The 16,469-nt window shown below is 35.4% G+C and overlaps 2 protein-coding genes across 3 annotated transcripts in view; both read left to right on the top strand.

The window, feature by feature from the left end:
- LOC113663951 (protein CFAP210-like) overlaps positions 1-16,469 on the top strand; it is a 169,818-nt gene that overhangs the window by 145,638 nt on the left and 7,711 nt on the right. The window lies entirely within an intron of this gene.
- The window catches only part of LOC113653124 (pyridoxal kinase-like), a 25,677-nt gene extending 9,208 nt beyond the window's left edge, over positions 1-16,469 (top strand). For both annotated transcript variants that reach the window (XM_027162584.2, XM_027162585.2), the window contains exons 2-4: positions 13,495-13,634; positions 15,358-15,425; positions 15,579-16,469. In XM_027162584.2, coding sequence (XP_027018385.1) covers positions 13,495-13,634; positions 15,358-15,425; positions 15,579-15,690 — 320 coding nt within the window. In that variant the 3' untranslated portion in view covers positions 15,691-16,469. The remainder of the gene's footprint in view (positions 1-13,494; positions 13,635-15,357; positions 15,426-15,578) is intronic.

The raw sequence follows: 16,469 nt of genomic DNA, 5'->3' as shown, positions 1-16,469 counted from the left end.
CCATGTGACAGATGAGATACAACAGCAAACCATGACAGGTTTCACTGAAGAGTCAAGAACAGAAAGCTGAGGCTGCAGTTGGCATTGACTCTCTAAAACAGGACTAAAGACTTGAAAACAGAGTCTGATAATTTTTAATTTCAAATGAAGCACATCTTTAGTAGGATAACAGTATAGTATAACCTATATACCTATAGTAGGGTCAGAATTTTTTGAGTCAATATTCCATGCTGGTGGAGATGGTGTAATGGTTTGGTGAATGTTTTTGAGTATTGGTGCTGATCATCTGCCATTTTTAACAGTGGCTTGTTTTGGGTGATTTTACTGGAAGTCTGTCATCAAGTGCTGTTGATCTTCTCAGCTGACCTGGTCGTTGTTGGTTGCTGAAGCTTGCCAGTGGTTTCTATCTTTTTCAGGAAATCCCAAGTCAATCTCCAGATTTAAATCCTATTGAACAAGCATTTCACCAGTTGAAGAGGAGACTTAACGCAAAAACTAGCACAGTTGAAAATGGCTGTATTAAAGGCCTGGCAAAGCATGAATGTGTGAACCCAAGAGTCTGGTTATGTCTATGTGTCACAGACTCACTCCTGTAATTGATTGCAAGGGATTCACAACGAAATATTAGCTTTTACGTTTACGTTGTTAAACTGTTCCAATACTTATGCTCACATTAGGTAGGGGGTTGACACTAAAAGTGCCGTACGTCTTAGTTGGTAAAGCATTTTGTGTTGAAACGGTCAATAATAAAATGTGACATTCTTACACAACTTTAAGTAACTTTAAAACAGTGGGAACAGTGGGTCTCATTCACTAATAATTGTGTAATTTTCATCTTAACATGTTTATAAGGCCATTAAGATTCAATTTATTTTTTAATAGTTCCTACATTAAATTTAGAATACATTTTAGAATCAAAGTTATTGATGAAACATGATCTGTCCATGAAAATGTTTATACACAGATTCTATGCAGAAATTTGTGCAATGCCTAGTGAATGAGACCCAGTGGTTCTCAACTGTTTTTTGCTTAGTGCCCCAGTTTGACATAGTGTTAATTAGGGCTGTGTATTGGCAAGAATCTGGCGATACAATGCGTATCACGATACGGGGTTGCGATACGATATGTTGCGATACATTGCGATATTGTAAGCAAGGCGATATATTGGGATATTTCTTATTTTAATTATAGGAAAAAAGTTTTAGGGAAGCTGTCAAGAACACCACCATATGCAAACCTTTGCAAAAAAAAAATATTATTTAAACAGAACACAGTGGGAACTGCATTTGCATTAATTAGCCCCTGTAACATTCAATATGATTGAACCACTTTATGTGCAGTATGAATAAAGGGGGGGAAATAAAGTGCTTGCAGGATTTCTTAAATGTATTAAATGTGTTAAATTAAATGTATTAAATGTTAGCTGTTATAAACAGACCATATATATTTTTAGACCCTGCCTTTAAAGCTTCACAGTTTTTTCAGTTTACAATTGTAGCATGCAGTGTCCTAACATTTTGATCTGAACAAAAGACTTATATCTGCTTAATATAAATGAAAAAATAAAGTACTTGCAGGATTCCTAAAGAAAACAAAACAAATATAAACAATAAAATATTTACAGATGTTGAACATTCTCAGAACTTTTAAACTTGGATTTTACAGGTTTCTTTGATTTGTATTTATATTTGTCTTTTTATTTAATGTCAAGGTTTTTCTGAAGAAAGATAAGCTGGTAAATATGCTCAGATGTCAGGGCACTTCTATGCGCATCTATATATATATAGATATCTACATATCTACATATAGCGAACTATTTTACTGTTAACATTAGTAGCGCGCCGTTATGCTCGATACTTTGTAACGAGTGGAGTGGTGCTACCCCTTTAAGAGCAATGTGCCGTTGCTTTATTACTGTTCTACTAGTTGGATGTGCGCATGCGCAAAAATGTGCACGCTTCAGTTATAAGACCACATGTGTGGAAGTCTGAAGCTGCAACTGATATTCTCTTTTATTTTCATTTTCTCATACTAATGAGTATTTTTTGTTTTAGTAACATGTTATTACGGAGGTTTTTCCTGTGTACGGAGGAATAAACCGTTGTGAGTGAAACGTTTGTGAGTTCGTCCTTATTTTCGCGGGCCTAACCTTGAGGAGCTATCCTAAATCTCCATTAACGTGTTACTTCCTGTCACTGTTTAAGTTCAGAGATAAGAAGACTGCAATGTACCGGTTGGGATATAAACGGAACAAAATGAATGCCATGAATCTGGATAATTTTTTTTTTTTTATAAATATCGATATTTTGTTTTTGAGAATCGATACAATATCGCCAAACAAAATATCGCGATACTCACGTGTATCGATATTTTCTTACACCCCTAGTGTTAATTTAGTCAGACGAGACCAGACAAAATGTTCGTCAACAAAATTTTTTTTTCATGACTTAGACTAGACGATGACAAGACTGCACCACTGTCCAAAAACGCTGACTAAGACTAAATTAACATGCATTATTGTTGTCGAAAAAAGACGAGACGAAAATGTTTTGTATAAGATAAAAACAAAGATAAAATCTCTCTTCATTTTCGTCTACAATTGGCTCTGCTTTTTCATCAGCTATTACGCCTTTAAAATATTCAGAACGAGTTCGCGGCTTTGTGCTGTTGCTCATTACAGGTTTCATACGCCTGTGGCTACAACACGAAACTGCTGAACAATTGTATTGCTTCCGCTAAAGAAAATAGTGCGCTCCGTCTCTACGGTTAGAATCCTGTGTGTCCATGGCAACGCTCTGTTTTTCATGGCAATGGTGTGTTATAGTTAGCATCGGTCTGTTATCATGAAATAAAATAGTGTGTGCGTAGAAAGAATTCGTCTACAAGTCACTAAAAAAAAAATAATTATTGTACGACAGCTTATGTCCCAATGACCCATCTTTGCATTACGATTAAAAGCAGTATCAATAAAGTAAAAAAAGTGATGTGCAGTCAAGTTCGAGTGTATGCACTGTTTAAACGAGTGTTCTCAACTTCTCACTGATACTTTTGTGATTCGCTGTGTTTTGACAAGTTTTATAGCCTTGATATTGTTTCTCATTCAAAAGTGGTGACAAACACCCCTGTCACAATCACATCATAATCAAAATTAATAATTAGGCTTAAAAGCAAATGTACTGTATATGTAAGGGAATCAAGTTTAACAATTACATGTAATATTGCTCCAAATATCATCATTAATGGTGTGTGCAATAGCATGTATAACTTGCATTAAGTTGGTAATTTACTTACGTATATATTACTTTACTTACGTTATTTACGTATGTATATATACCTACAGTTTTGATCGTAGGCTTTTCATTAATCAGCATTAATGTGTTATTTTAAAAACACTAAACATTTTTTGACTAAAACTAGACTAAAATTACGAGACTTTTAGTCGACTAAAACTTGAATAACAAAAAAAGATATGTGAATGACTATATGACTAAAACTAACAAGGACATTTGGCCCAAGACTAAGAGTAAGACTAAATTAAAAATAGGTGACGAAATTAACACTAGTTTGACATCAAGTGCTGATAAGCTACAGATTTGTAACTACAGTACTTCTTCCTTGTTTTTCATGACTCTATATAAACAGACACACAATTGAGAACCACTGCTTCAAAGGTTTATATGATTTGTTTCTTTTTGTGTAAAATCAATTTAATTAGTAAATAATTGCATATTTCTTGTGTTGTCTTATAAAAGGATGGTTCAACATATTGAAAAATTATTGATTGGGTATCATTATACAATGTTGTTTTTCACAGATATGATCAATTTGCTGTGGATAAAAAAAGATCTAGAACTAGGTAATTGATTTTAAATCCTAGACCATACAGTACTATGACTCAATGATGATATCTGTCACATGTTGTTGTGAGTGTCTCCTTATTTTTGCTGTTCTTCTGTGGTTTGTTCATTCATCTTTGAATATCTGGATATTCATCTTCTGTTTTATTTAACAGAAAGTACCTAATCATCAATACATGTATTACCCAAGCACAGAGAATGGGGAACTAAATAAATGACGTTGAATGATTATATACATAACCAGTCTACAATGTTTTGCAAATACATCCACCATATATATCACTCTAGGTGTGTCTGTGTGAAGTGGACACACCACAAAAACTGCTGTTTCACTAAACACTGCTTATGTAAAAGCATCCTAATTCATACACTGGCTACTGCTAATAAAAACTATAGAATAAATATTAAACTCTGGAATTATTGCCATAAGAAAGGTATATGAAAGTAAGCAACTTACGGATGTCTTGATATTAAACATGGAAAGACTGGCATCATTCTTTTATAAGCACTCTTACAATGTGGTTGGGATTTTTCTTTTTGTTTAATCATATATCAAACACACCTTCCTTTCAGAGTAATACAGTCTTGAAACTCTTACTTTGTTCTCAGCAAACAATTGTATAAAGGCTTCTTTGTGGCAGCAAATTATAGTTTTTGTATTTGAATGCTATTCATTGTTCAAGTTTGTGATGTTGTTTGTAGACACATATTCCAGTAAAGTTCTCTCTGAAATAAACCTAATCTTTAGAAATCACTAAGGAATTCTGCTTGTGTAACTGTAATGTTAATAAAGTTAAGACTATAATACTGAGAAACACATTTGCTCAAGTAACCTATTTCCAATTAAAAATGAGGACAGCTGCTGAACACTACCAACTATAGACAGTAATTTATCATAGTTTTAACTTAGCTTTAGTGGTGCTGATTCAATACTAATGATGAGTTACAGTTTCATTATTTATACATTTCTGTGTTTAAGAAATGTTTTAATTAAGTTTAATGTGGATGTCAACTGGAATACAGTGTGCTTTGAATGGCTCAATCAAAATTAAAAAAAAAGAGAAACAGTTGACAACATTATTTAAAGAACTTGAATATCAGCTTGACTGAGCTATTAATTTTTTTATTTGTACTGTTGCTGCAGGAAATCATGCTGGGTTGTTTTCAAGATTTGAGGTTGAGGCCCTGTTAGGGATTCTGAGTTTCGGATTTCACAGGGTGGAGGTTAGAAATGTTTAGTCATGAGTTTAGTCAAGTGTAGCACAAGCAAAGAGCTAATGTACCAGCCCAGGCCTGCATGACCTCTGCTTAAGACACAACATTGGAAGAAATGTTCGAAAGATGTGTTGGCCCACCAAAGCAAGGGCCTTTATGGTAGCAATATATTTTAACTTAAAGGCAGGGTCTCCGATTTTTGAAAGCCAATGTTGACATTTGAAATTTACCAAAACAAATTGATAACATATTGATAGCTCCACGCAGACATACATATGCAACCCAGGCAAATAATGGAAAGAAATGTGTCTTTATCATAGCTGAAGGGAAGAACAATACGATTGCAGATAAACAACCAAGCAAAAATTACACAAGCATAACCGTGCAAAGGACGGCATATATTATTATATATATACATATATTTTGTTAAGCAAAGCAAAACTAACGTTACTCACCTATCGAGAAGGAAACAAGTGCCTCAGTCAATTACTCCTGAGCTGAACGCTGTTACTACACAAAACGTGGTTGTAGATGCCACTCTACATTACTACGATAGAAAAGAGGTGTTATTTGTGTAGTAACAACGTTTAGCTCAGGAGTTATTGACTCGGGAAACTCCAATCTGTGACTTCCCGCTCCTTCAGTTCTCTCCAGCGCTGGAAAGCTGATCCTATATTAACACGGGTTAGGGCTGGGCGATAAAATGATGACGATATGTATCACGATAGACACGTGATCGATAGCGATAAAAAATGTGCTCGATAAGACGTTCGATTTTTTTTATTCTTCGTCGGACAAAAAAAAAGAAGTTGCGAAGCAAGTTTGGTTGCATTAACAAACTCACTCTCTGGTAACCTAGCAACTTGGGGAGTGACACAGCCAATCATGTAACAGTATCGAGTTTGGCTGTGCCATATCGTTGTCTCGTGCTGGTGCTGGACTCCTCTTCAGTAACTGGCGACTGACAAGCAGAAAATGAGCCACAACGAGTGACGAAATTGTAAATAAAAGAGGAAAATTCAGCTAGCCAGTATGGCAGTTTTTTGGATATTATAACTAAGGCTGAAACTATGCCTCTGCAATTATACTTTTGTTTAACAGATAAATAAGGAGCTTCTACCTTTAATGCTGGCAAAAAACAAAAGCAGCAGACAAAAACATGTTAACCCCGTCCTGAAACACAACTGGTGTGTAGTTGGTGGTGTGCCAGAATATTTCTGGTAATAAATTCTTGGGGAAATATTGTGTTATCAGCTAATTGGATGATGTCTATTTCCAACACATTTAGTTTTTTTTTATATCATTACAGTTTTTTTGGTAATAATATTCATTATTAATAATATTAATAATATTCCTTAAAATTAATTTAGGTTCAAATGGTACATTTATGTTCAACCTTAATCAAAGGCTTTTTTGGCATCTAAAAATAAATAGAAATCCATCATCTTCATTTAGGTTTTCTATATTTAATAATAGTGATGGCGAAGTGAAGCTTTCTTGAAGCAGTGAAGCTTTCAAACCAATTGTATCGGAAAAAGGTTCATTACTCGAAGCTTTTCAAATCAGAGCTCGATGAGGACCTCTGCTGGTGAAAGCACTATCACAGAACGTTCCACAACCAAACAACGTTTTAATTTTAGAAGCAAAAATTAATGGATTGCCAAATTAAGGATAGATTAAATAAATGAATGAATCAATATATTACATACAATAATGTACGTTCTTATTGTATTTCTATAATTTACTATTTTACTTTTTTTTATTTAATTATGCACAATGTACTTTGTTTAAATTTAACTTTATGTACTATTTGTATGCAGCACAGCTGCAAATTCTTTGGTAATACAAATGTACAGTTTTTGTCATGCCAATAAAGCACACTTACATTGAAACTAAGAGAGAGAGAAAGAGAGAGAGAGAGATACCTTGTTCCTATTTTGATAATAATAAAATAACAGCAGCCCGTTTAAAGCACTTAATTATATTAATAATTAAAACTGAAACAAGTAAATACAATTAAATGTAGGCTTTAACCTTGGCTGTTGGCTACATCTTGGACAGATGATCTGGCTCTGTCATGCTTTCCACGAAAATACCTCAACCTGGATGATGTATTATTATTATTATTATAGGCCAGCTGTTGGGAGCAAATCAAACACTGGACCTAAAAACAGATTAAGGATAGACCTTGTCTCAAAAATATAATGTGTGAACCATTTAAAAAAAGATCATGCTATTAAGCGGTGCACAAAAGGCTTTTCTTGCATTCCTTATTACTACTATCCAATAAATATATATATGACAAAATATACGACATTAAATGTTACACTGAATCGTATAATTGCCCAATGATGAGTGAAGTTATAAATATAGGCTTCACATCAAAATCATGTATATTCACCTTATTGGGCGAAATCAAATGAAAGTGTTTCCACATTTCAAAACGCGACCTTTTTATAACAGGCTCCATTGACAACTCGCAAAAATAAACTCTCCGAAACTCGCTACACAGTAATAAATTCCATGTAATACTCCAATACAACACACGAGGGCGCGCCGCGTGTCGCGGACGATTTTAAACCGTTGAATCAGATAACGACGCAGCGTCATTGGTCACGTCATTTCAAGCTTCGATACAAAGATACAAGCTTCGATACAAACCGGTGTCACTGGTAACATCACTATTTAAAGTGGAAGTGAAAGTGACGTGACCTACGGCTAAGTACGGTGACCCATACTCAGAATTCGTTCTCTGCATTTAACCCATCCAAAGTGCGCACACACACACAGCAGTGAAAACACACACACACACACCGTGAACACACACCCGGAGCAGTGGGCAGCCATTTATGCTGCGGCGCCCGGGGAGCAGTTGGAGGACTCGACCACAACCTTAGGATTACGAGTCAGACTCTCTAACCATTAGCCCCCCAGGCAGGCCAGTCTAATACCTGAACTTTTTCACTATAAAGCCACACTTTTGTAACACATGCAGAATACAGTAAATCTTGTCTTGTTAAAAAAGGAGGGATGTCCCTGAAAAAGATGTTGTGTGATGGCAACATTATGGTACTTTTTTCTTATGCTATAGCCCAGGGGTGGGCAAACTTTTTGACTCGCAGGCCACAATGATTTCTAAAATTTGACAGAGGGGCCGGGCCAGAATAGGAGATTGGTGTGTTTGTGTGAACTAATATAAATTAAATGTAAAAACATTACATGAAAAGATTTGGCCTTTAACAGGCAGCAAAACACCATTGTGCTTAGTTTATTGTAAAAATTGTTTTACAAATTTATTAATTTAATAACGTAGTAATAAACTCCCAATCAGTTTCAGTGGGAACAGTGTTGTTGGTCTCCATTTTTTGCAAGTTCTTGTCGCTTAGCTTGGGAAATTCGTTGGATCTCCCCATTAACTCCAAAAATGCAGTGATCTCCTCCTTCAGCTCCCACACTCTTTGAAAGACTTTGCCCAAACTTTTCCAGCGCACACGAGAGTGGTAAAATAAGTCCTGGTGATCTGCATCGGTTTCTTCCAGGAATGCAATAAACTGACGATGCTGAAGTCCCCTTGCTCATATAAAGTTAACAAGTTTTATGACTGGATTCATGACATGATTTAGCTGCAATTTAGACTTACACAGAACTTCCTGATGAATGATGCAGTGAAGGAAAATAACATCCTGATCACATTTTTTTCCAGTTAAATTTGGCGATCCATCCATGGTGACATTGACAAGTTTACTCCAAGGTAGCTTCATTCTCTCGATGACAGCAGACACCTGGTTATACAAGTCCTCTCCAGTCGTTTTTCCTTTTATGGACTCCATTGTCAAAAATTCCTCTGTGATCTCAAAACTGTCGCTAATCCCTCGGATAAAAATTAGGAGCTGAGCAGTGTCTTTTATGTTGTTACTTTCATCCAGTGCGAGTGAATAAAACTTAAAGGACTCCGCCTTTTTGTTTAATTTGCTGGCTATATCTTCATCAATCAATTCCACACGGCGAGTCACAGTTCTGTGTGATAAACTGATTTGTTCAAATTTGCCTTTGCTCTCTGAACAAAAGAGACCTGGTGTCTCAACCATGCATTCTTTTAAAAATTCGCCTTCGGAGAAAGGCTTACTGGCCTTTGCTAATTTGAATACCAGCAAAAAAAACTTGCTTTAGTACTTGAATCTTGAATCGCAGTTTGTCTGTGAAAAAGCTTTTGCTGAGTCTGTAAATTAGCCGTCAATCTCTGAGCTGTAGCCGCCCGTTCTTGTGGAGACTGTTTACTAGCGTAGTTAGCATGTTTTGTCGCAAAATGACAGCTGATGTTGTATTCTTTAAAAACTGCTACAGTTTCTTGGAATATCAGACATACAGCTGTTGATCGGACTTCAGTGAAAAAATATTTTGTTGTCCACTATTGAACACTCGGCACTCACTGTCTACTTTTTGTCTACATAGAAATACAACAAGACAATATATGGCCATTCTACATAGTTTTCTCAGTAAGCACAGTGTGTGTCACAGTATGTCTCTTCTGTGGCATGTGTCTTCACAGGTGAGAGACCAGCAGATATTTTATAAAAAGTTCATCTAAATAGCAGGTTTTTGACAATTAAACACAATGTAGTATATAGTATATATTGCATTCATTTAAAAAAAAATGATACAGAAGATAGAGATGACTTCATTAAGGGCAACAACACAGCGGTGTGATGTGAATGCAAAATAAATTAATAGATAAATAAAACAGGATAATAAATACACAGGACGGTGTGTGCTTTTTAGTGGAGTTCCGAAATCAGAACCATGAACCATATATTATTATTATTATTATTATTATTATTATTATTATTATTATTATTATTAGTAGTAGTAGTAGTAGTAGTAGTAGTAGTAAAGTTGTTGTCAGAAGAATAGGAAGAAGAGGAAGAATGATGACACCAAAATTATAATTTAAATTATATTGCAAAAAAGTCTAAATGTGTTCAATTGAATGTTAGGCTAAAGAAATTCTATGCTAAGGTGAATTTATGCTTCTGGTATTAATCAAGGCAGAAATCATAACAAAAACAACGTACATAAGACATTTAGAATTAATTTTTGCCCTGTCCTCATAGTCAGCATTAGTCTTTTTACTAATTTTTAATCCTGTTATTCATAGCCAATTTCCAACATCTGTTGTTACTCCTCTCGTATTAGTAATTACAGCACAACTTACACCCAGGAATTACACTAACATTATTACTACTTTATCAGGATGGGAAGAAAAAATGTTTCACTTTGTGATTGGTCCAAGGAATAGAGAATTTGCATTTCTTTACAGGAAATTGAAAGAAAGAGCAGCCTCTGAACAAAACTGAAACTAGCAAAGAGCTTGTAATAAATATATATAATATTTTAAATCAAATTTAAAATATATATATTTAATATTTTAAATCAAATTTAAAAAGACGCTTTTAACAGGTGAAAATTACACAAGAACATAAACTATAAACTATGATAAACTTCATTCATTCATTTTCTACCGCTTATCCGAACTACTCAGGTCACGGGGAGCCTGGGCATATCTTGCCTTGATGCCCGATGACGCCTGAGATGATGCCTGATAAACTTCATAATAATGCACATTCATTATCTGCCAGGGTTTCCAGTAGACTGTACACAAAGCAAGTGGACTTATTAGGCAGTAACTAGCCATGCTGGAGGTGCGTGCTTGTACTGGTATTTTTGACCAACCTGCTCCATTAATGGTTCACATTTCTGTGATTTTGCAGCATCATACTGCGTCTGTGGCCTTCACTGTACTACTCTCTTTTACACAAACACAGGTAAAAAAAATTGACATAAAACATTCCAAAACTTAATATAACAATTGCAGAATAATTATTTAATTATACAATGTAGTGCTGGTTGTCATGAACGTGGGATAGAAACGGACCCAAACGCAGGGTAGCAAAATAAACAGGGTTTAATAACAAAGGAAACACTAAACACACGGACTAAAGACAGGACAAGACAACAGTAGATTCCACGCTACACAAGACAACGCGGCACAGTTAAATACACAGGGTAATCACAATAGGAAACAGATGTGTAGACTGTAACGAAGCAGAGTCGTAAGGATCCATTTGCAGCGTTTATTTAAATAAGGCAGAACAGACAGGCAGGGTCAAGCACGGCAATCACAATGTCAGAGATAGGCAGATCGGAGTCGAAGAACAGGCAGGAGGTCAGGGCAGGCAGTACAGAATCAGAGAACCAGGCAACAGAAACAGAATCAAAACAACCAGAACAGACAATCGGGAAACGCTCGGAATGACTGCAGAAGCAAGTCGAGACTTCGCACTGGTGTCAAGTTCACGTTCAGTCTTTATAGGAAGTGGTTGATGGGGAACAGGTGGTGGAGCAATCAGTCAGTGGTGGATTCTGGGAGGTGTAGTCTGGGAGAGCTAGTATTCTGGAGAGGTTTCTCGGTGTTGGTGTTCAGTGGGCGTGGGTGGTGCACTGATCGTGACATAGACAGGGAGGAGCAGATTTAAATACATAGAATTTATGATAAATTTATGATAAATTCATTATTTTATGAAAAGTCATAAAACCAGGGCCCCGTGGCACCATCTCAGGGCCCCCAGTTTGAGAACTACTGGCCTAGACTATTTGTTCTGAGCAGGTGTTGTCAGTGAACAGGCTGTAAAACTGTTGTCTAAATTACAGACACTGATGCTGATTATCTGGGAAACATCACTAACAGCAGTCAAAATGTCATTGTTTGTTTGTGACTTACTCTGTGCTCAAAGTGATGCCCACAGCTCCAGTGGTTTTGTCTGTGGGTGAACGAGGATGATGCTGAACAATTCCAGGATTTTATTTCTTTCATTGGTTGTTGCGTTAAATCTTACCCATATACAATAGTGCTATTTTCTGATTGGCCATTGTGTAGCCTCTTTTTTTGATTGGCTGATAAGTGTCAGGCTCGACTAAGAATTCCATGGGAGACGCGCTTGATTCCTGTTTAGTAATTGTTAGCATGTTTAGTAATTCTTCCTCCATCATTAGAGTTAAAACAAGACGAGTTTTATATTATATATTATATGACATAATATAAAACTCTAGTTTCAAACTTTTGTTCATTTTATTTCAACACCTACAATTATACTTTTGTCTAACAGATAATGAAGGAGCTCCTACCTTTAATGCTGACAAAAACAAAAGCAGCAGACAAATCCATGTTAACCCCATACTGAAACACACCATCTTATATCATTCAATTTCCAATAGACTGACCAGTGATCATAGTGTTTTTTTTTTTTTTTTTTTTTTTTTTGTATTGCGCATTTATAGTCCGCCAACTGGACTAGCGGTGGAACTATCTTTGTTCGTGATTGCTTTGGCATATTCCCTAACAGTAAAAAGTTTTAAGCCATCAGACTCATTAATACCCAAGACTGCAATTATGAAATATTTTTAAAAAAAAATGAAATGATACTTTTAACATTAATATGAATGTAATATCAGAAACTCACCAGTCACCTTAGTGAAAAACCTCAATAAAAAGAAACATTAATACTTTACACAAATAACACTCAGTGAAAGAAATAAATGTGAAAGAAAAAATCCACTTGCATATTAATGTATATAATATACTATAGAAAATAATTTTGCTTTGCATTACTGCTTCTATAATGTGAAATGAATAAGGATAACCTTTCTTTACATTTAATACTATAGTTTTAGATGTCAAAATATTTGTGACTTTGTGAAAAAGCTGGTTTATGTATTTATCTGACTGCTTACACATTCTTTTTGTTTCAGTATATGCTTATAAGCGTCTGCTTAAAAATAATGAACTTGTCATCTTACAGTGAATATCCAATGTGTAATTGTAACAGTTCCAGTTTCTCCTTTAGAGAACCTTCTTCTAGTTTAGATCTTTAGATGCATTTCCAATCAGGTTGTTTTTAACAGTATATCTTTCTTCAGAGTACACAGTGACAATATTTTGCATTTTCACTGAGATGTTTAAATCACCCAGACTCCACAAGACTTCTGCTAAATTTAAATTGCTTGTCATGGTGAAAGGGGGAGGACTTCATATTAATGATAAGGGTGATAACGGTGTCAGCTTAATGCTGAAAATGTAATGTAATGAATTAATACTTGGGAGATTTCCACATGATATATATATATATATATATATATATATATATATATATATATATATATATATATATATATATATATATATATATATATATATATATATATATATATATATATATAATCCAAATTCTATATGCTCCCTCTTTTTATTAATAGTGAAAACATGGAACACCAGTGGAGCGTTTGCAGATATAATTGTATCACTAAGGTCTTGTTTGTATTTCCATGTTGCTAATGGAAAACTGTGCCATCTGTTTGCACATTTCAGTGAACGCTGATGGCAGTAAAGAGAAGCAGAGGATCAGAATGGACATTCCCAAACTAGATGCTGTGTTTGTAGGTACTGGGGACATATTTACTGCGCTGCTGTTAGCCTGGACCCACCACCACCACCATAAAAACCTCAAAGTATGACACAACGTATTCTGTTCATTATTTTAACTTATGGATTATAGCTGTGGTTGATTCTATCAGATGCATTTATAACAATCGGCAATCTGAGGGAAAAAAAATCAGACAGTAGTTGTTAATCAAAACAAAATACCCAATGTTTTTATAAAGCTTAATTTTTAGCTAACATGCTTTTTATAATGTATGGTAATGGTAAACTGATTAATATTGTATAAGTTATTATAAGTAAATTACTGGGGTGTGATCTTGGCTTAGTGGTTAGCACGTTCGCCTGACAGGGTCGGGATTCGATTCCCGCTTCCGCCTTGTGTGTGTGGAGTTTGCATGTACTCCCTGTGCCTCAGGGGTTTCCTCTGGGTACTCCGGTTTCCTTCCCTGGTCCGAAGACATGCATGGTAGGTTGATTGGCATCTCTGGAAAATTGTCAGTAGTGTGTGAGTGAATGAGTGTGTGTTTGTGCCCTGCGATGGGTTGGCACTCCGTCCAGGGTGTATCCTGCCTTGATGCCCGATGACACCTGATAGGCACAAGCTCCCTGTGACCCAAGGTAGTTCGGATAAGCAATAGAAAATGAGTGAGAGAGTGAGTGAGAACTTAAGTGCCTTGCTCATGGGCCCAGCAGAGGCAGCTTGGTGGACCTGGGATTCAACCTTACAACCTTCTAATTGGTAGTCCAACACTTGACTACCACATCCCTACAATATATCAAGTAATCAGCTAAATCTAGATCAGATTTAGCCAATTGACACAACTGAGTTAAATTTTATTTTTTATTACCAGTTTTATTTCTGCTTATATTGTATATAAGATATATGCAAATATATCTCTATTTATCCGGGCTTGGGACCGGCACAGAAGTCACTGTGACCCCCCATGGCTAGATTAATAGCAAATATGATGTAATATCATAAACATTAAGCTTTATTTTGATATCTTTTTTTTTTTGTTGATAGGGAGAGCTGTTATTTACTAAAACAAATTTGAAAACATATTACTTAATTGTACAATTTATGTGCCTCAATGTTTCAGGTTCATGTGTGTACAGATGCATGACTGAGTTTTAATTTCATTTCTTGGTAAACACACTTTGTACTATGCTGACATGTGGGTTGGGTTGCTGGGTTATATTTTGTAGTTAATATAAATATATGCCAGATATCTGTTTACTCTACAAATAGTATAAAATATAAGTGAATGAATTTAAACTCTAGGTATATTTTAAACTTCCTACAGTCATGCAAAAGTTTGAACATATCTTGTATTACCATTTTCTTGGTTAAACGTAAATAAATTGATTCTCAAGTTAACATACTATTGAATAACACTCACACACATCCACTTTTATGAGGAATAACTGTACACTTGCTTATTCATGCAGTTCACTTATTCATGCAATTCATGTGGCAGAAGCACAATACATAAAACAAACAGATACAGGTCAGGGGCCTTTGTTTTGTATAAAGAGCTAAAGAGACTGTTATATGGGAAATTCTCCATTGTAATGTTTGATAGGAAAGGTAACTGAGCTGTTGATCTGTATTTGCATGATTTTTTGTATTGTTCTGCTGCCACATGATTGTTTATGTTTAAAGTTGCAGTAACATCTACACTTATAATTCTGTGAAAGACTTAAATAGAAGCAACACAGTGCAAAACAAAGAGCTTCAGAAACACTTTGGGTCTCTACAGATGATTATAAACGTTTGTGGTGTTTTAACAGGCAGCCTGTGAGAAAACTGTTTCAGTGATGCAGCATGTCATTAAACATGTCTATTGCCTATGTCAAGGGTAAGACTAAAGTTTATCCCAGAATAACTCCCTTAGAACTATAAACCATCCCTAATAAACAATGGGTGTGATAGAAACAGAGTACTGTGTGATTCTATTGATTAAAAGTTATACAAAGCTCTTGAATGAAACACTTTCATTTTCTCTCGTCAGACAGGCTGGTCCTGACCGGAGACCGAGTCATGCACAGCTGGAGCTGAGAATGGTGCAGAGTAAAGCAGACATTGAGGATCCTGCCATAACCGTTAATGCCATTGTGCTCTAGAGTTTCACTTTCCTGTCATAAAGAGTGTGGCGGAGCCCTGACACACAAAAAGACACTCAAAGACTCATCTCACTTCAGATAACACAAATACATTATTATGTAAAACAGGAAAAACTTGGGTGAATGAATGACACATGACTCAAACACATGTAAAATTACAGGTCATCCAAATGCTAACCAAATACTAACTTAAGCCATGGTGGTTTTTGTGCTCGACTTCAGTATCAGTATAATAATGTGAATGAAAGAAAGTCCTGATCAGGAATTACTGTAACCAGTCTTTCAGATGTTTGCTGCTACAATGGAATATTTTTTAAAGAATTTAAAAGATATACAAACAATATTTCCTCATTTTAAAGTTAGACACCAGATCCTTATCGGAGTCCGCCATAAGTTTCACTTACAGTAATCTCATTGTTCTTCTGTCGTTCAAACCTTCTTCATTTCAACATTATCACACGATTCAATAACAAGAGTGGAGAAAGAAATTGTTATAAAATAAAAACAAAAACTAATTGATTTTTAATCCGTACCAGCAGTCAGAGAGCCAGTGCTGTCTTATGTGTTAACTGTTGCATCTCTCTTAAGTGCCTAATGTTAGAGTTGTAATTTGTTTATTGTTAAAGTTGTGTTCTGTACATCTGTCATGGGTAAGGGTAAAATGCAGATACATATTGTTTACAACAGAGCACATAAAGAGTAATAGCCTACTAAAAAGGAAAGAAAGTGCTTATACACCGTTTGTGTATGGTTATTGAGTATTATTGTCTGTCTGATGC

Source organism: Tachysurus fulvidraco, chromosome 6, assembly GCF_022655615.1.
Source record: "Tachysurus fulvidraco isolate hzauxx_2018 chromosome 6, HZAU_PFXX_2.0, whole genome shotgun sequence".
NCBI classification, from domain to species: Eukaryota; Metazoa; Chordata; class Actinopteri; order Siluriformes; family Bagridae; genus Tachysurus; species Tachysurus fulvidraco.
Note: the sequence above shows the minus strand (reverse complement) of the source record. Positions and strands in the feature narration are given on the sequence as shown.